Below are 20,779 nucleotides of genomic sequence, written 5' to 3' on the forward strand. Positions count from 1 at the left end.
TAAAAGTCAGCTTAAACAGAAAGTTTTAAAAATACAAAATCTGGTGCCATCATTGTGGCATAATAGGTTAAACCATGGCCTGCAACATTGGCAACCCATATGAGTGTTGGTTCAAGTCCCAACTGCTCCACTTCTGATCCAGCTCCCTGCTAACTTACTGGGAAAGCAGTGGAAGATGGCCCTAGTGCTCTGGACCCTGCTATTCATGTGGAAAACCTGAATGGAATTCCAGGCTCCTGACTTCTACCTAGCCTAGCATCAGCCATTGTGGCCCTTTAGGGAGTGAAGGAAAGGGAGAAACAATGTGAGTTTGAGAGTGCGTGCGTATGTCTCTCTTTCTAACTCTGCTTTTCAAATAAAGAAACCTTTAAATATATCCATGACATATATAAATGTAACTACTACATTAGCAAAATATTTTCCAAAAACGTCTATAAGGCACAACTCGGATGTAGTATAACAAGTAAATGAAACAAAATTAAGACTATGCAATTACAACAGGGCTTACTAGAATAGCAGATGATATACATTTTCTATTAAAGAGTTAGCCTTAAATTACATGTCTAATGCATAATATATAAGGCATGAAATATAATGTAACAATAAGCAAAAATATCAACCAACATTTGCAGTACTCATTTCTCAAGCACATAAAAGTACTTAGTGCATCACTCTATTACTAAATTACAGCCAAGTTCTAGCCAATATCCTGTTAGTTACATTGGAAAATGTCTAAAAGTACTTATACCACAATTTCTTCTCTTGATATTTTATAAATAAATTCAGAATTCTTCCATCAAATCCAAGCTATATATTTTAGAATTCACCAAAGGATATGAGTTGCCTTCTTTGCCTGACTGGTTTTTTTTTAGATATTTATTTATTTATTTGAAAGTCAGAGTTACACACAGTGAGAAGGGGAGAGGGAGGGAGGGAGAATCTTCCCTCCACTGGTTCACTCCCCAGATGGCCACAAGGGTTGGGGCGGAGCCAGGAGCTTCTTCTGGGTCTCCCACGTGGGTGCAGAGGTCCAAGGACTTGGGCCATCTTCTATTGCTTTCCCAGCCCATAGCAGAGAGCTGGATCTGAAGAGGAGCAGGTGGGACTCGAACCGGCGCCCATATGAGATGCCAGCACAGCAGGCAATAGCTTTATCTGCTAGGCCAGGACGCCTGCCCCGCCTGGTTGCTTTTTTATTGTTTGCAGATTTTGTCTTGTTTGTTTTGAGAACACATTTTATGCTTTTTCATATATGAATGATACAGTGATACACTCAATTCTAAAGATAAATTCATTTAACTTTTCCTTCCAAAAATTTGCATCCTAATATCGATATAGTTTAGAGTATATTTTTTAGTAAGAAAGTTTTTAAATTTTTTTTTTTTTTTTTTTTTTTTTACTAAGAAGCCAAGAACTTTACTGATGGAGCAGGTACTTTATAACAAACTGGAAAGCCCACTTTATCTGGGAGGTCAGAGTGTCTGCACAAACTCTCAGGATTTTTCCACTTCAAAACAAGTTTTCCCTTTTACCACAGCCTTTGGATCTGCACTTGCCCAAACCATCCCTCCCCCTTTCTGAACAAGCAGTGCACACAGGTACACCTTGACCAGTGCTGGCCAGCCAAGCTGCACAGTCCCAATGTCAGTTCTGTATTTCTTTGTAGACAAAGGCATAATTACCAGATCCTGCAAAGGATTTGGGAAGCGATTTCGCCCTCCACCTTGAAAATAAAATACATTTCAGTGGCCACATGTCCTGAAGTAGTTGAGTCCAGAGCTCCTAGCAAGATGGTCCATTGTCAATCCCTTCTTCTTTTTAAAAATTCAAACATTGTTTATTTACACAGTTTAAAGAACACAAGACTTCCAGACTCTGAATTACACAAGAAATAATGATAATCCAGCTTATTTTTAAAACAAGTAACTGCAATCTAACTACCTGTATAACAAAGAATTCCAATTTCATCCACCCTTCCCCTTGCCCCCAATACCTATGGGGTAAGCCAAGGCCAAAAACACACTGGCAGCTATTCAGAAGCCATCTCTGTGAGAAATCCACACAGAATTTTAGTTTATATGTGTCTACTAGGGGGCAAAAAATCATTCTGACCTGTTCCAAGTCACAAGAGAAATGGTAATAATTTAAAAGTGCAATTCCAGAACAGGTAACCAAAGAATTTATAATTTTGGTATTACTACTCAAACATGAAATGTTTCAAATTTCCAAGCCGCTTGTAGTTCACAAGGAGATGTATGTTCCTTACTTGCTACAATCACTAAAAAAAACAGCTATAGTCAACTTTCTGATAGTTTAAAAACCAAAGAAACCCCCAAAACAATCTAGCTAAAAACTGTTCAAGTATCTCTTAAAGTAACTTGTAATCCAAAACAATTTTTAACAAAAAAGAAAATAATTCGAAACTTGGAAATTATACTAACAATGAGAGATCAGAAAACACACCAATTTAAGTCTAGCTGTTTCTTCCAAGATGGAGTAAGCACCGGGGAAAACACAATACCTTTAGAGACATTACATGTCCACAACTCAAACTGGCTCTCGTAAGCAGTTGTATATGTGAGCTTTCTATTCAAGCCACTTGAAAGTTTGAAAGCTTAGACAATGCCTTTATTTTTGTTTGTATTCTATTTTTGAAACAGACTTTGTAAAAATTGTCAAAAAAATTTTACAGTGTACTTTATGTCCAAATAAGTAACAATTTACCATAGTCAAATATCCAAATGCAGAGAATGCTCATTTTCATTTTTCTAAAAATTCCTATCACTGTCACATAAAAAGTCAACTGTTAAACTCAAGTTATAAATGAAAGCTCACTGCATGTTACAAATGATAAACAATTGCTAAATCTCTTCAAATACATAGTAACAAACAGTTATAACGGCCGTGGCAAGGAGGGGTGCGGGCAGGGACTGACACACTATGAAACTGAGGTCTTTAAAACTATTTTCCTAGTGCCGATGCTACATTTAGGGATACAATACTCCGTTACACAGGTGCACCCTCTGTAACTTTTGATACAGTATCCCCTGAATAGATACCGGACCTCGTGCCATCTAGGAAGCGTGTATACAACATTACACAGGTGTAAGATTAGAGAGCGACGGGAGTGACCATGCTGGAGGCAAGTACTATCCACAGTCCACATCTGCAACCTAATTTTTGCTTGAGCATCCCTAGAGACTTCGAAAATATTTCTTTGGGTAGGTTGCAAAACAGTGCTTCCTCTTTTATCCTCAGCACCCTCATTATGATACAAAGCAACAGACACACAAGAAAACAAAATCTCCAACTGTAAGGGCTGAAACACACACAAAGCATCTTCCTTCCAACCCTCGGGCCGGGATTCATTCCACCTGTTTGTAAAGCCACACTTCCACAACAACAAAAACCCTATGCGAGCGGGCGAGAGAGAGAGAGAGAGAGAGAGAGAGAGAGAGAGAGAGAGAGAGAGAGAGAGACGGGGGGGGGGGCAGACAAATTAATGCTTTAGAGTCATTATTCTTCCATCTAGGCCTGGGGGGAGGGGGGAGGGCACAAAACAATGGATAGTGAGGGGCTGGGGGGGGGGGCGGGAGTCGCGCTGCCCCGAAGCCCCCGGCGTCAAAGTTGGGGGCGGGGGAGTTGCAAGACTTTTCCTCTGACCCCAACAGCTCGGGCGGACAAGGTGCCATCAGGTAGCTCCAGAAGGCGGTACCGAGCGGCTACAACTCGCTTCACCGAGCAACACACCCAAAGCCGCTTCACCACACTCCTCGCGGAAGGGTCTCCGGGGACGGGAAGGAGCCCGGGGGAGGGAGCAGTGGGCTCTGGGGAGCGCGCGGGCAGGAGACCCCACCCCGTATCTCCGCCGCCGCCGCGCGCCGGCCCCGGGCCAAGGATTTCCACGACCGCCGACCCCCGGCAGCCCGGAGCCGGGGCGCCGGGGCGCCGAGGCGCCGAGCGCCGAGGGAGCGGCCGCCCGCGCCCCCGGCCCGCGCCCTCGCGCCGGCTCGCCCTCGCCCTCGCCCCGGCGCTGTCCCGGCGGCCGCCGCCGGCGCAGGCCGGGCCCCGGCCGCTGTCAGAGCCCGCCGCCTCGCCCTCGGCGCCCGGCTACCGGCTCCGCGGGCGAGCCGGCTGCGCGGGCCCAGCACCCCCGGCGACAGCACCCAGGAAAGCGGCGGCGGCGGCGGCGCCTCCCAGGGCCCCGGCCCCGCGGGCCTCGCCCCGGCCCCGCCGGCTCGCGCCTGTCAGGGCGCGCGGTCCCCCCCTCAGCCGCCGCCAGCCAGTCCGACTGCCCGACCTACAGGAAGGCATGCAGGAAGAACCGACCGACAGACACCCTCCGCCTCCTCCGCCCCAGGTTACCGTCAAGAGCCCCGACTCCGCCATCCTCCTCGCTCGCCCTCCTTCCTCCTCCTCCTCCTCCTCCGAAGCGACGCTGCCCAACCGCCGCCCCCCGCCCGCCCCTCCCCCACTCGCCCCGCCCCGCCCGCCCCTCCACACACTCTCGCCCCAGCCGCCCCGCCCCACCCCTCCGGCGCGGGCTCGTCACTCGCTCGGGAAGAAAACGAGGAGGAGCCAGGGCCGCAGAAGCCACCCAATCAGAGCGAGGCACTGGCGCCTGCTTCCCTCCCTCCGCCCTTTTCCTTCCCTCGGCTCTTTACGCCGTCTCCCGCCCACTGGGCGCCGCTGGCTAGCCCAGCCATCGAGTAAGCCTCCGGGAGGGTAGAGCGGCAACTCCCAATTGGAAGTCACTGTCGACGCTAAGGCGGCCATAACTACTAATGGCACCAGGAGTTTCCTGGTTTCCGGTCTCCAGTGTGACGTAGCCTTCTCCTTCGCCCAATCTCACCGTTACCCTGGGCAACAACGGAGCCGTCCGGGAAGGGACGCATCTGCAAGGAGGCCCTGAGGGGCACCACAAGGGACCGGCGATTCGGTGTTGGGCACGTTGATGTACACTTGGGACTGCAGATCCAGTTTCCTGGCCCTTCGTGTGCCGAGACGTCTGGCCACTTACCTAAGTGGATCAGTTTAGGGTTCCGAGAACGCCTCCTTGCCCGGAAGTTGCATTTGGCACTTCCGAACAGGGTCACGGCAGAAGGGTGGGGAAGCCGCCGCCGGCACCGCAGGAGGTGCCCGGTCTCGACCCGGGTCGCCCAGCCAGGTGAGTGACCCGCGGACCCCGCGGCGAGGCTCCGGGTGGCCGAGTCCCGGGGGAGCGAGTGCTGCGCGGGCGCGCGCGGCCCGGCGCCGCTTCCGCCCAAGGAAGGTTTTCTTTCCGGGCGGCGGGGCGGCGGCCCGCCCTCCCTCCGCCCCTCGGAGGCTCCCTGTGGGGCGAGGCCGCCGGACCGGCTGCCCGGGCCGGGTCGGAGCCGGGCGAGCCGCGAGGGCCCTGCCGGCCACACCCCCGCGAGCTCCCCTCCAGTGCGGGACTTTGACTGCGCGACCTTTGGAGGGCGGAGGGGTCCGGCCACGGCGGCGACACCTCGCTGCTGACTCCCCGCCGCCCACCTGAGCCTTGTCCCCTGGAGTCTCTGTAGGGCTTTCGCCGCAGTTCTGCACCTGACCCTGCGCGTGTTGTCCTAAGGCTTGTGAATACTGATAAAGCCCGTGTCCTGTGGCTCTCTGCAAGATGAGCACGCCTTGTCTCGTGTAGCGCCTTGCGAAGGCTCGAGGCGAGAACGCGCGGTCACCTGGGTCCCACCAGACCGCGTGCCTGAAGCTGCAGCAGGAAGACTGGGACCTCCAGGTAAATCCGGAACGGCCGTCCGCCGAGTGAACGATGAGGGGGAAACCCGGCCGAAGGAAGCAGTCCTGACTATGCGCTCTGTTGTGGCAGCCCCCTTAGCTGATCGGGTATTCATGACCCGGGGACCCCTGGACACGGATTTCCAGATGTTCTCCAGCAAGAAATAATGTCCTCTGAGCATATCTAGCGCTTCCTGGACCCCTCTTAGGGAAGTCTCTACTTTATACAACGGCCGCTTCTGTTTTACCCCCACTGCCCTGCTTCTTATTCTTAGCTACAATCGTTTGTGTCTGGTCCATCTGTCGTATAATTTTCCCTGCACCTGATGATGATTTTGGTAAATACTTACTGGAATATTGAGTGTGGTGGGAGCCTCCTGGATGTCCAAGACACTTCCAGCCAAGTTTTAGGGATCTTCAGTTCATCAGAAATTCGGCACAGAGCCTGCTACCCAGACCTTTTTTTTTAATTTCTCCTCTGAAGTCTTTCCAACATGATTTTCCCCAAATGTTTTATTTTGAAAATGTTCATACACTAAAAAGCTAAAAGACTAACAGATTTTCATAGACCCTTCACCTGTGTCCAGCAGTTAACGTTTGGCCATATTTATTTCATCCTTCCTCGCATACTTTGTTGTCATTTATTACAAGGAAATTAGTAATTCTGTAATATTTACTGCCCATGTGCAAATCTTCCTAAATGACGCAAGAATATCTTTTATCCCTTCCCCTCTCCGCTTCATCCTGCCCCAAAATCAGGATCCAGTTAAGAATGATGTATTTTATTTGGGGATTATATCTTCTTTGCCTTAATCTAAAAAATCTTTTTTTCTCCTCCTGTGACACTGTCATTTTGAAGAGTTCAAGCCGTGGGTCATTTTCAAAATAAACAAATCCCTTTTTTCTCATTTCCTGTAAACTAGAAATTAGCCTAGAGGCTTAATTAGATTAAATTTAACATTTCTTTTTTCAAGGAATACTAAACTATTCGTACTTGGTCAATCATGATTAAACCTCAAATGCAATTACATGTACCCTTGCCATGAGTTGTTAGTTAAATCTGTCTCACTTCTAGTGTGTTCACCCCTGTGTGGTGTCTGGCAAAGAAGAGGTTAGCATTTAATCTTCTGTGTGTGCAGAATATGTAGTAGTGCTTTGGGCTGGCTACATAGACTGCCTACATTTAATAAATGTTGCTACTAGTTTGCCTGTACTTGGAGCTGATGTAATGTAATCTACAGCAAAGTGTACTGATGTCAGCATAGTCTCATGAGTTTCAACTCCTGGCATGCTGCACACTGCTGTTGAAAAATGTGTGGGCCCTGCACTTCAAATACAGATGAATCTTGATGTTATCAAAGCAAATACCAAGGCAACTGCTGGCCATTTGGGCAGATTCCAGTTTAGGCAATGTTATTTTTCTCTCTGAAATTCTCAGCAAGTCCTAATTGGTCCTGGTGTTTTTATGATAGCTTTTTCATAGAATTAAGCAGAGCCTATTAAAAATTGCAAAATCGAGGTTATACTTAATACTTAGTACATTAGGAACATTCTCTCCCCAATGGGTAGAAAAGTGTTTGTGGAATTTACTTCATAATCACAAGAGGAAAATTTTCACAACTACCAAGTTCATACACTTCTCCTAGACATACATTTGATCGTGAAAGATTAAGTGAAAGGGAAAAAAAATGCTCTGGGAAACCAGAATCTTTTATATTGGTATAGGATGTTTTTAGCCATCATATTAAAAGTTAAAAACACACTTCATCAGTTGCTTTCTTTATGTAGTAGGAAATTTGTTCTTGTGGGACTTTGAAACAATTTTAAATTGACTCCAGATTCCAGGAGGGCAAAATACTACACCAAATAAGTCCACAGGTTTTAGGATGAGACCTGTTTCAGGAACAGGACCAATCACTAGCTGAGTGCCCTTACAGTTTCTCTCTGTTATGTATTAAATGGATCATTAAAACCTCTTCGGGTTTGAGTTAACAAAGTTAACAACTCAAATACATGTGAAGTGTTTCAGCTCGAGGTATGGCACGTGGAATGGGGTCAGTGGATGGCAATTATTAATAACATAGAACAGTCCAGTTTGGGCACAGAGTAGGTATTGAATATCTAGTGTTGAATCTAAAACAGAATAGTGGGGAGTTCAGTTAACAATTAGTAATTCTGATTTCTGAAGGGCTCTGGGAAAGTCTGTTTTTCTAAATAGTCCAGTGGATTTTGATGCAGGTGATTTGAGGATCGTGCTTTGAGAAACACCAGGTAAAATACCAAACGATCCTTTCCCTTTCCTTACATATTGTTGATCTGGCTAACTAAGTATCTCAGGCACTTTTTTAAAAAGCTAATAGCTAGCAGTTTCAGGTCTACTATTTAGTATTGAATTTTCAAACAGGATAACTTACTAGAAAAAGGCATTTTGCACAAGTAACATGCCATTTTCTGCTACTGTAATAGTAGTGCCTGCTAGTGGAGTATTCCAGAGCCAGTGGCACCATCCAGATTCACCCAAGAACAGCCTCTTTTCTGTAGCCTAGGCACATTTCAGAAGCTAGACACTGCACATTTTATTCACATGAGTCTGAATTAATTAGCCAAATTGAGCATGTTGCAACATTTTTCTTCCAGCAGATGCCAGATAGCAAAGCAGAATAGAATCTACTATACTTTCCAACTGTATGACACATGATGTTACTTGGCATCTCCAGACGAACATTATCAATCCAAATTAAACACTGCTAGCGTGTGGGCAGTCGCGCGAGAAGTGAGCATTATAACTTCGTGTCTGCTAAAAAATTCTTTCTGGGTTCCCTCTTTTACCTTTTTCTCATGTTAGCTTACATTCAGAAGTCTGGCATGGTTTTGAAAATTTATCTGTCGGTCAACAACAAACTCTTGGATAAGACAAAAGATAAAATGTTTTGCTATTTTTGTCATTCTTGCCACCACTCACAACTTGCACGAGGCAGATTGAATTTTTTATTTTAAAGGAGCTAATTTAATGTTCCCAAAAGAAAAATGTCCTTTACATAAATGGGATTGCTCCCGGTGCCACCTTCAGTCCCCAAAGATCATATTTTTGCTTCTCAGTGCCCATTAATGAGAAAATTATACAGCCTGGCATACATGTATTTCACTGGCCTGTGTTGTACTCAGGTGGCCATAATGGCTGGGCAGGTATCTTCCAGGGAAGCCACAGCAGCAGTAAGGACTGGAGAGCACATGCTCACCTGATGGGAGCATCACTCCCAGCCCTGGCCACAGTTTGCCATGTGCGAATGTGGACTTTAATGCCACATTTGCTAAGTAGAGCTAAAGTTCTGTTCTCACATGAAGCCTCCAAATTCTTAAACATTGGTTAAAGTACTTTGAAATATCAAGAAAACCAATAAAACATTCAACTGGCTAGAACCACAGGCTTTGGGCCCTGTTTTTCTTATATGAACACTTGATTGGTCCTTTGGTTGATAATCTCAAAATGCACCTCATCAGAAATTCAATATAGGATGCAATCTAAAACTAATAGTCTATTTAATTCATGATCTTTGTCTAATAAATGTTTTCAAAGAGCTATGATACAAACTCTAATTATGTGATACAGCATTAAAAATACAAAACTTGGATGATTTTAAGGTATTATATTTTTCTAAATAAGCCTGAGATTTTCAAGTTCCAGTGGCATATTCTTTTAAGAATAATAATGCCATAAACAAAAGCCAAAAGAGCAGTTCTTCTTCCTAAGAGATTTCTTCTAGGGTGCTACCAAACATGACAAAAGGAATGCTAAATTCACAGATTAAAGAGTTGGGGCAGCATTATGGCCCAGTGGGTTAACCTATTGCCTGTGATGCCACTACCCTATATGAGCACCCGTTTGAGTCTAGACTGCCCCACTTCTGATCCGGCTTCCTACTAATGCACCTGGGAAAGCAGCGAAGGAAGATGGCCCAAGTCCTTGGGCCCTTGCCGCCCATATGGGAGACCTGGGTAGAGTTCAAGGCTCCTGGCTTCCGCCTGGCTCAACACAGACGGTTGTGGCCATCTGAAGAGTGAACCAGCAGATGGTAGATCACGCTCTCTCTGTCTCTCTCTCTCTCTCTAACTGCCTTTCAAATAAGTAAATCTCTAAAAAATGACCTTGTGACAGTATGGGTACAGATAGAACAAACAGAAATCTCAAGTATTCATGATTGCCTGTAGGTTTTTCTTCATTTTTGTTTCAGTCATCAGCCTCTATAATACATGTTAACATAGTTTAACTCTAATACACAGTAACTTTTTTTTAGAGAGTCTAATTATATGACACAGTACAGTAGCGATAGCGATACAATACAGTAAGAATTGCTAGCATTTCACTGAGCTCTCATCATGTGTCAGGGAGATTTTTATGGCTTTGTATGAATTATATCTTTAATACACCAGTCATTTCAAGTTGATGCCATTAATAAGCTCTGTTTCAGAGATAAAACCTAAGGATTACAAAATGAAGTAATTTGTTTGACTACTATGACTCCAGATCCTTTTTTCAGCTGCTACAGTGTCTGTTTTTACCACCAGCCCCACCACCCATCTTTCCACATCCTCTGGGCCTATTAATTCCACCTCTACAGTTCAAGTTGAACCATAGGTTCTGTGGATATCCAGTCCTTTTTACCTTCCTATTGGGCTTCCACACAGTGGATCAAAACCTAACTCCTGGTCTTTACCCTTCCCTTTCAGCTTTCTCTCTCCACCCCCCACCCTGCAATGTTCCCACTGGGATAAATAAGTGCACCATCTGCGTAATCATAATCGTATCACTGAAAAAGGTTAGTGAGTGAGAAGGTAGAGGTTTAAATCTATTGCTTATACCCTTGCCTACCTCTTGTGTCTTCTATTTCAAAAGTTACTTTCTTTTATTTGAAAACCACGAGACAGAAATCTGCCCTCTGCTGGCTCACTACCCAAATGCCCATAACACCTGAGCTAGGCCAGACCAAAGCCAGAGCCCAGAACTCACTTCAAGTCTCCCACATGGGAAGCAGGGACCCGAGAACTAAGCCATCACCTGCTGCCTCCGGGGATGCACATTACTAGGTTGCTGGAGTCCAAAGAAAGTGAAGCCAGGACTCGAATCCAGGTACTGCAGCATGAGACGAGGGCATCTGCAGTCTTACCCACCGTGCCAAAATTTCTTGCTGTCTCCTAAAATAACATCCTTTACCCCTGTAGTCTTTAATATCCAGTATCCACTTCCAAATAAAATATATATAAACTAAATCATTCATTTTGGTCTGTAAATTCATGATTTCTGGCCACTTTAGCAATCCCTACTTTCTTGATGAACAAAGGACTCTGACCTAGGCTACTTTTTGTCTGCAAATAGATCTCAAGGAAGAATTCTGTTTAGAGGCTCTTTCCCCTGCAGGTCCACAACATTCAAGTCCAAGAGATGACAAGGAGCCAACTTTTTCATAACAAAATTAATAAATGTTACTCTTCACATTCTGAAAGGTTCTCTAGAGGTTCTGCTTTTGTTGATTGTTTTTGTTTTCATGAAGATGGTTGCCCAACTAATGGAGAATGAAGGTATTGTTTTTGCTGGCCTGGGTTTTCCCACCCCCATTATGTGTTCTGTTTAAATGAGTCTGCTTCGTATTTCCCTTTCTTCGTGGATATTCTTCATTAAATGCATATATAAAACAGCTTTTTAGGCTGGCACCACGCCTCACTAGGCTAATCCTCCACCTGCAGCACCGGCACACTGGGTTCTAATCCTGGTTGGGGCGCCGGATTCTGTCCCGGTTGGTCCTCTTCCAGTCCAGCTCTCTGCTATGGCCTGGGAGTGCAGTGGAGGATGGCCCAAATGCTTGGGCCCTGCACCTGCATGGGAGACCAGGAGAAGCATCTGGCTCCTGGCTTCGGATCGGCACAGTGCGCCAGCCGTAGCAGCCATTTTGGGGGTGAACCAATGGAAGGAAGACCTTTCTCTCTGTCTTTCTTTCTCACTATCTAACTCTGCCTGTCCAAAAAAACCCAGCTTTTTATAAAAAGATTTAGTTAACTTATTTGAAAGGCAGTTACAGAGAGGGATAGGGAAATGCAGCGACAGTGAGATCTTCCTTTCACTGGCTCACCCCCCCCAAATGACAACAGCCAGGGCAGGGCCAGGCTGGAGCCAGGAGCCAGGAGCCTCATCCAGGTCTCCCATGTGGGTGCAAGGGCCTGCTTTGTGCTTCTCTTCCTCAGTGATTTCACAGTGCAGCCACGTGCTCATGTTAAAACATCTGTCTTGTGATAGGGAGCTGTCATTTTTGCCAAATCCCCAGATACTCTGCAAGATTTTCTCTTTTCATATTTGAAGAATTCCTTTCAAAGATTGTTTTATCCAAGATGGTCTGAACTTTCCTCTTACAAGGGGAAAAAAGATACACTGTTTTTCAGTGTATCAATTCATTAAATCCCAATTTTTCAGTTCTGTGAATATTTCAGCAACATATTTATTCCAAGGTTACCATATTTTATACATTTATTGCTCAATTTAGGTCTTTTTAGGTATCCTATATATAGGCCATTGGGACATGAGTTGTTATATTCAGAAAAAAGGTAATCTTTTACCAATTCCAAAGTTAATTGTTGGGGCAAGCATTGTGGCACAGCAGGTGACGCCGCCAGTTGGTACTCCCGCCTCTCCTAGCTGAGTGCAACCCTGGCATTTCCGCTTCAGCTCCAGCTCTGCTGATGCTCCGGGGAAGCAGCTGCAGCTGGCTCGGGTACTTGAGTCCCTGCTACTCGTGTGGAAGACCAGGATGGAGTTCCTGGTTCCTGGCTTCAGCCCAGCTCACCCCTAGCAATTTGCGGCCACTTGGAGAGCAAACCAGCAGATGGAGGATATCTTTGTCTTTGTCACTTTGCCTTTCAAATAAAATCTTTTTTAAAATGAGTTATCTATACATATTGTCATTTTCCTTAAAATGAGTATTTGCTTAATTTATAGTATCTTACCACAGTGCCATATGGAAAATTACATTGCCCTAGAATTACAAAGTATGTTCTAGTGATCACTAGTCCCATAAAGCACTTTTTAAAGGATTCTTGGATCAAATAAATTTTCCTTTTTGACAGGCAGAGTGGACAGTGAGAGAGACAGAGACAGAGAGAAAGGTCTTCCTTTGCCGTTGGTTCACCCTCCAATGGCCGCCGCGGCTGGCGCGCTGCGGCCGGCGCACCATGCTGATCCGATGGCAGGAGCCAGGTACTTACCCTGGTCCCCCATGGGGTGCAGGGCCCAAGCACTTGGGCCATCCTCCACTGCACTCCCTGGCCACAGCAGAGAGCTGGCCTGGAAGAGGGGCAACCGGGACAGAATCCGGCGCCCCGATGGGACTAGAACCTGGTGTGCTGGCGCCGCACGGCAGAGGATTAGCCTAGTGAGCCGCGGCGCCGGCCAGATCAAATAAATTTTTAAGAAACAATATATAGTCAGTTCTCGGGGCTGGTGCTGTGGCTCACTAGGTTAATCCTCCGCCTGCGGCGCCAGCATCCCATATGGGTGCCAGGTTCTAATCCCGGTTGCCCCTCTTCCAGTCCAGCTCTCTGCTGTGGCCCAGGAGTGCAGTGGAGGATGGCCCAAGTGCTTGGACCCCTGCACCCACATGGGAGACCAGAAGGAAGCACCTGGCTCCTGGCTTCAGATCGGTGCAGCGGCCATTTGGGGGTTGAACCAACAGAAGGAAGACCTCTCTCTCTGTTTCTGTCTTTCACTAACTCTGCCTGTCAAATAATATATATATATATATATATATATATGATCAGTTCTCTTTGGAGATTCATCAAGTAGTTTAGCATAGTAAAGTTTCTAAAAAGTGCTGCTGTTAAAAAGAAAGTTCAACTTCTCAGGGTTTCTCAGATGCGATAACTGATCTCTTGTCAAATAGTCCATTGACATCTCAAAGAACAATATAGTATAATTTATTGTATAAATCAGCAGTGTTTATAGCAGAGTTTACATATCCTTCAAGATGCCTGAAGACAGTGGGTTACAGAGGCAAATTTAATTTCATACCCTAAATTTGCAAATGTAGTTTCTGCTAATACTGAATTCCCTAAGAAAATAGGCCTGTTGATAAACTATATCTAATCATCTTTCTAAGACTTTACCAAGGAAAGGCATCTCTCTAGGCCACATACAATTTTACCATGATGAAATGCTCCCCAGGTAAAAATCAGGTGCCAGGCAGAGACAAAGAAAGTATCAGTATTCAAGGGATCAAGACTGAGGGCTCCATTGCTAGTGTGCCGGGGAAGCAGCAGATTCTGACTCAAGTTCTTGGGTCCCTGCCATCCACATGGGATCCCTGTGCATTCCTGGCTCCTGGCTTCAGCATGGCCCAGCTCTGACTGTTGCAGGCACTTGGAAAGTGAACCAGGGAATGGGAAATCTTTTCTCAAGCTAATGTTTAAATAAATTTATATAAACATTTTTGTAGTAAGGAAATATGACTATGAAAGTATGTTATATTAGAATAAAATTACGAGAGATGGAAATAGAAGTCTGGTGAGAAAAGGAATAATACAAAAGTTCTCAGGGCTGGGGCTCTGGTGCAGCGGGTTAAAGCCCTGGCCTGCAGTGCTAGCATCCCATATGGGTGCCTGTTCAAGTCTCAGCTGCACTACTTCCAATCCAGCTCCCTGCTAATGCACCTGGGAAAGCAGTAAGAAGATGGCCCAAGTCCTTGTCCTCCCCTTCACCCCACCCCTGTACCCAGATGAAGCTCCTGACTCCTGGCTTCCAATTGCAATTGACTCAGTTTTGGCCATTGCAGCCATTTGGGGAGTGAACCAGCAGATAGAAGACACCTTTCTCTCCCTCCCTCCCTCCCTCCCTCTCTGTAACTCTGGCTTTCAAAATAAACTTTTTGAACTAGCATGATATTAGCTATCAAGTTACTCAGATATTCAGATTATAACTAGGTATATTTTTGAAAGACCAATAGAACAGTTACTTTTTAATGTACTAAAAATTATGTGCTTTATAATTTTAAACTGTATAAAGTGATATTTTATCAAAATCTCTTGCAAATATGCAGGTAGAAAACCTAGGACCACTGGTATATATTTTCTTTTAAGACTTATTTATATATTTGAAAGGCAGATTTACAGAGGCAGTGGGGGGGGGGGGGACGGGAAGAGGGAGGGATAGAGAGTGTGAGTCTTCCATCCGCTGGTTCACTCCCCAGATGGCTGCAGCAGTGGAGCTGTGCCAACCCAAAGCCAGGAGCCAGGAGCTTCTTCTGGGTCCCCCACATGGGTGCAGGGGCCAAGGACATGGACCATCTTCTACTGCTTTCCCAGGCCACAACAGAGAGCAGGATAGGAAGTGGAGCAGCTGTGACTCAAACCGGTGCCTATATGGGATGCCTGCACTGCAGGCAGCAGCTTTACCCTCGTTGCCACAGTGCTGGCCCCAGTATATATTTCAAAGTTCAAAAGGACACATTAGCAATCTAGTCCAGTCTACACCCATAATTTAATTTGGTTATCAAGCTACATTCCAGATATTTTTAATTTTCTGCATATGTGTTATTGATTTTAAAGTAGTAATCTTTCCTAGACATGTCTTTTAACTCTCACTTGTAAAGTATTTCATGACAAAGATTTGGTTTTCTTCTAAGTTCTTCTGCATTAATTTTAGACTTCCAGCTTAAATAGCTACAAGGTTGCATACATTATCATGATTTTGAAATGCATTATTAAAAATATTATTTCCGTAAGAAATTACAGACTTAAACTATGGAAGAAAAGGAAGCAGCTGGTTAACTTCCAATTACCCAGACTAAGGGTTTCAAGAAATAATGAGCTGACACAACTACATTCTATGACCATTATAAGTTTGGTTCCTATCATAAAAATAATTTTACTTTACTTCTGCAGTTTAATGTTTTCTCTTAAAATATGCCTTGACAGTCTGCATCATTTTTTACTATGGCATAGTATTCTATTCCATATAAATGTTCCATAATTTGCTTAACCTTCTTTGGTTTTTTGGGATTTTTTTTTTTTTTTTTTTTTGGAACAGGCAGAGTGGACAGTGAGAGAGAGACAAAGAGAAAGGTCTCCCTTTTTCTGATGGTTCACTGCTGCGGCCTGCGCACCACGCTGATCCAAAGCCAGGAGCCAGGTGCTTCTCCTGGTCTCCCATGGGGTGCAGGGCCCAAGCACTTGGGCCATCCTCCACTGCACTCCGGGCCACAGCAGAGAGCTGGACTGGAAGAGGAGCATCCAGGACAGAATCTGGACCAGGACTAGAATCCCGTGTGCTGGCACCACAGGCTGAGGATTAGCCTATTGAGCCGCAGCGCTGGCCCTGTTTAACCTTTTACCTGCTGGCAAACAGTTTCCTTTATTGTGAATATTTTGCTATTAAATGCAATGCTTGAATCACATTCTTATACCTTTATATGTTTATTGTTTCTTTGAGGGCTGCCTACTGGAAGAATGAGTCCAAAAATATGCATATTTGGTTTTAATAGATAATGCAGATATCCCTTTAGTAAAGTTATACTAACAGTGCCTGTTTTGCTGTTGAAATTGAAGGCCCCCCCACCAGCATTCCTCAGTCCTCTTAAACCAATTTTTTCTATCACACTTATATCATTCGGTTCTTCCCTTATCTAGGCTGTAAACTCCAGAAGAGCAGAAGTGTAGGTTTTTGTTTTGTTCACTGATGAGCAGTGCCTAACACCTATTTACTTAATTGAATGGCCATGGTCATTTTATGTACACTTAAGTCTCAGCTGTAGCTACTACGTTTCTCCTTTGGCTCATCTGTGCCTGGTTTTAAATACGTCTCACCTGACCAACGAGGAAGTAGTCCAAGGAGCAGCCACAACTCCTTCAGAGCACATCATCCTAGACAAAGCACCGCGGTGGGCTATCACCTGGGAGAAGGAAGTGCATGCTCCTTCCTAGTTTGGACTCCCAGGGCAGCTTATCAAGAAAATGTTACCCAGCCAGTGCTGGCCACCCAGCTACAATGCTTTGCTTATTTTAGCCCCTCCCTTCCTGTTTCTCTCCTGCCAGTGCCTTAAGGGGCCTCAGAACAAGAACCATCCTTAGTAAAGCAGACACCACCTAGGCAAGTGACAGCACTGATCTTCCACACACCAGTTCTTTAGCCCCACACCTTTTACACTAACAATGGCAGCTTAGTCACAGACCTTGGGTTTGGTAGAGCACCAAGTTTCATTGTTTTCCTCAGGCCAGATACTGGCTGTGAACTGGTGAAACTAGAAAAAGAACAGCGATTCAGATCCAAGTAGCTGGGGTCCCGTACTCTGATATCAAAGTTAGTATTCAAGCATGTGCTCACCCCCATTTTTGCATTTTTGTGATACAAGTAAGAGTTCACTTACTTATCAACACCTATAATGTCTGTTCTCCCTTTTAGGTCAGATCTGCAGCAAATAAATAAGGGCCTAATGTTTTCATTCTGATACTGGTTTTTATAGCTATATTCAAGGCAAGTCGAAGCATCTACATTATCAGCCTTCAACATAACCTAGGGGGAAAAGAATAACAACTAGGTACCACTGGCAAGCCTGAATAATTAGGAGGAAAAACTGGTAGAAGCTGTACATTTTCAGGAAATTACATGTTGTATTTACCTTACATTCCATTTAATGATGAGTTGCTATATGCCTGGTCCATTCCCAACTTCATCTTCTGTCCTTGATAGTTTGATAAGGTTCTGGGAAAGATTCCTCAGGAACTTAGAAGACATTCCAGAGTAAGAATGTGAACAAGAGAAGGGAAAAGGTTCGGTAGGTGGACAGTAGCGAGCTTTTATTAGGAATGTCAGAGAAGTAGTGGAGCAAGAGGAACAGAAGCAGCTTCACTCCATTATAACTTGCAGTGGGCAGAAAAGGCAGGCACTGAGCCAGCTTCTCCACTTTATAAACAGTAAATCTTTCTTCTGTGGTGATGTTGTCAAGATGCATGGCAAGACTGCATCAGTATGGTGAAATGTAAGTGTGTGGGACTCTCTGGAGAAGCATCAAGTCTACAACTTTGTCCAGAACACCTTAAACATAAGCAATTAGTAATATGGGGTGAAACATTTCGAGCAGATATGACTGGGTAAGTGGCATATATGCCAGGATATTCCTAACAAAATACTCATGAACAGTATGTCAGTCCTTTAGCTTAATAGTATCTCTGTATTAGAAAATTACTAAGCTGAAAGCATGTCATCATTTAGGTTTTTCAAGAGCCAATTTAACCTATTGTGTTCCTTGCTTACAAACTGCAGCTGTGTAGTCAGTAACTTCCTTAAGATGTTTTTACTATGCAAAGGGGATTGAAAGAACTGTTAACTATTGAGAAGTCAGAATGTTGAGAAATGTTTGCCTACCTCCTCTTCCTCACTGCCTCACCCCACTCTCAAATGGTGGTCATGGGGAGATACTATCAGTGAACCACGGTGGCTACATGTAAACACCTGTTCCACAGCTAGTACTTATTATCACCTTTGTCTAAAATCCTGTAGTACCAGTTTTTCACTGGGAGGGGAAAAATTTAGAACACCCAGCCTTCCAGGTAACACTAGTACTGATTGATCAAAGTTGACAAGCTTTGGCTGCTTGTATAAAAACTATCTCAACCTTGTTCCAATTAAAAGAACCACAGGAAATTAATGGGAAGAGTATGCAGAGATAAAGTAATCCATTTTCTGTACAAATTGTGATTTTACATTTTAAACTATAATGGAAATGATCTCAGTTATGTTTTGGGGAATTATTCCTGAATAATCTTTTTTAATTTTAGGAAAAAACTGTATCCAACAATTCAAAAATGGCAGAAGTGAAGTCAATGTTCCGCGAAGTTCTTCCAAAACAAGGTATCTACATCACAAATACTTAGGACTATCATAGGGACCTAGAAAGTAACAGCAGAATAAAACCTCTGCAGCTATTCTGTTCTTTTATGTCACATTTACTGTCCACTGTTACTAGATGAAGTCTTCAAAAAGTTCATAAAAATGTTTTGTGAAAAAAATGCATGGATTTTCTTTATTGCAGCAATATAAACCTTGTCATTCACTTTTTCACAGACTTTTTGAAGTATCCTCATACAATTTTAACAAGTAGGCTATAAGAGGAGGAAGTAAATGAGGCAGTGGTTCTTATACCTGCAAATCCTGTTACCCAAGATTGCAGATTATATGAAATTTTTAATGAAGTAATTCAATTCAGAAATATCTGAAACTGAGGAAAAAGAAACCAAAATTAAGCATTACAAAAAGCTAGTTTACATTAAGGGTTTCATAACTGGAATAGTTATGTTAAATTAATGTACTTTGCTGTATTTTTATGTACTATGTATATATTTTCCTAAATGTTATTTTAAATTAAACAGCTGACACAAAATGTTGTATATCTTATGGTAGTTTAGTCTTCAGTAGGAATTCAAAACTTGTCTTCCTCAAGACCACTGTAGTGTTAAGAAATGTTGCCTATGGGGTGACTTTGATCTTTCTGCTCCCACAGCAGAACTCAGTCTAAAAGATTTTCACTGAAAATGGTTTGCCTTTGGACTTTAATTCTAGTGCAAGTCCATATCACCAAACAACTGGGTTATCCTTCACAAACTAATTCTTATTTCTTGTCAAACTTAGGGCAGTTGTCTGTGGAAGATGTAACCACAATGGTGCTGTGTAAACCAAAACTTTTGCCCTTAAAATCTCTGACTCTGGAAAAACTGGAGAAAATGCAGCAAGCAGCACAGGATACAGTTCGCCAACAAGAAATGGCAGAGAAACAACGGCAAATAACACACTAATAACCTACCACTTTAGGGAACTAGGAATCACCCTAGCTTACCTACTATTCAGTAGTAACTAGAAAATAATCTGGATCTGTAAACTGAAAAGTATTTGTTAATAAAACTGATATTCATAGAAATACCTGTATTGGTATTGGTATTTCTAAATAAAGACCTATATTGGTGAATTTAAACACTGGTTTGTATTGAACAGTTAATGCTGAAGCAATAAAGTTATTTTTTTACTTAAACCATGTTTTTAAAATTGCATATCATAATTCACCATTCCTGTTGGCCATCAGTTTTATAAGGCAGCATTCTTAGCACAAGTGATTAAATGCAACCTTCTTTATACAGAGGATCATATCAGGCTTTTACATTACCCACATTACAGTAAAATTTACTTGAGAGTAATTTGAGGTTTTTTAACCAATTTTGTGTGTCTCTATCATGTTTATACCATTTTGCTGACCAGTAATGGACAGTAATGGTCTAATGATGAGAAAACTATTTCTTAAACAAATTTGACTTTTAAGAAGCCCTTACCTATTCTGTAATCAACTTAAGCTCTTAATTGTACTAATTTTAAGGACTTAAGAATTACATGACTACTTTTATGACTCAGGTATCAAACACAATTAAAAATCTGGAAATGGTTATCGTGATTATCTATATAAGCCTAAAATAACGTGGTTTTGAAAGAGCCCATGATAGAAACATGAACATTAAATTTGGAATTTTAATTCTAGTAAGACTGAACTAGAATAGGAATAGGTATATTCCTAAGAATACCTCTGTAAACTATTAATGTAATTCTTGGTTGATTTCTTGGAGTTGATAGGCAGTTAAAATTAGCACATACCTTTAGATCTGGCCAAATATTTAAGCTTTGCAGAAGTCAGAAATGTGTTACTTCTTTAGAACTAAAGGATTACTGATGGTAGGTAGTATTTTCTCAAGACACTGGATAAATGTAAGCTTTGAATCTCTGAACACTAATCATTTTGGTCATATAATTTCAGAATGATCAAAGAAAGCTATTATGTATCTTACAGAAACTTTCATTAAGTTTTAGATCAGATCAGTAAACAAGAGAGTCAAGCATGTATGCATTTTCCTCAGTGTAGTCTTAGAAGATTTACTATTATACTTGCAATTTAAAGGTTTACAAGCATTATTTTTTATAAAAGTTTGCTAGGAGCACAGCTTAAATTCCCCA

At 43.4% G+C, this 20,779-nt stretch overlaps 3 protein-coding genes across 10 annotated transcripts in view; 2 read left to right on the forward strand and 1 right to left on the reverse strand.

The window, feature by feature from the left end:
* SHOC2 (SHOC2 leucine rich repeat scaffold protein) overlaps positions 1 to 5,159 on the reverse strand; it is a 103,942-nt gene extending 98,783 nt beyond the window's left edge. For 2 of the 7 annotated variants that reach the window (XM_070057230.1, XM_008270502.4), the window contains exon 1: positions 5,021 to 5,159. The gene's annotated coding sequence lies outside the window, so the exon portion shown is untranslated. Of the gene's footprint in view, positions 1 to 1,682; positions 1,876 to 4,304; positions 4,473 to 5,020 lie in introns of those variants that run through there. The other 5 variants (XM_051823581.2, XM_051823579.2, XM_070057226.1 and 2 more) reach the window with 4 other exon arrangements.
* Positions 3,563 to 4,729, forward strand: LOC138845494 (uncharacterized). The gene has a single exon (XM_070058323.1). The coding sequence runs from the start codon at positions 3,563 to 3,565 to the stop codon at positions 4,727 to 4,729; it is 1,167 nt and encodes a 388-aa protein (XP_069914424.1).
* Positions 5,029 to 19,754, forward strand: BBIP1 (BBSome interacting protein 1). 2 transcript variants are annotated; one of them, XM_017348555.3, is made up of 3 exons: positions 5,029 to 5,167; positions 18,565 to 18,637; positions 19,415 to 19,754. In XM_017348555.3, the coding sequence occupies exons 2-3, from the start codon at positions 18,592 to 18,594 to the stop codon at positions 19,576 to 19,578; spliced, it is 210 nt and encodes a 69-aa protein (XP_017204044.1). In that variant the 5' UTR covers positions 5,029 to 5,167; positions 18,565 to 18,591; the 3' UTR covers positions 19,579 to 19,754. The 2 variants fall into 2 exon arrangements, with proteins under 2 accessions (XP_017204044.1, XP_051679546.1); XM_051823586.2 differs by lacking the exon at positions 5,029 to 5,167 and adding an exon at positions 5,614 to 5,752.
* The last annotated feature ends 1,025 nt before the right edge of the window (positions 19,755 to 20,779 follow it).

Source organism: Oryctolagus cuniculus, chromosome 15, assembly GCF_964237555.1.
Source record: "Oryctolagus cuniculus chromosome 15, mOryCun1.1, whole genome shotgun sequence".
Lineage (NCBI taxonomy): Eukaryota > Metazoa > Chordata > Mammalia > Lagomorpha > Leporidae > Oryctolagus > Oryctolagus cuniculus.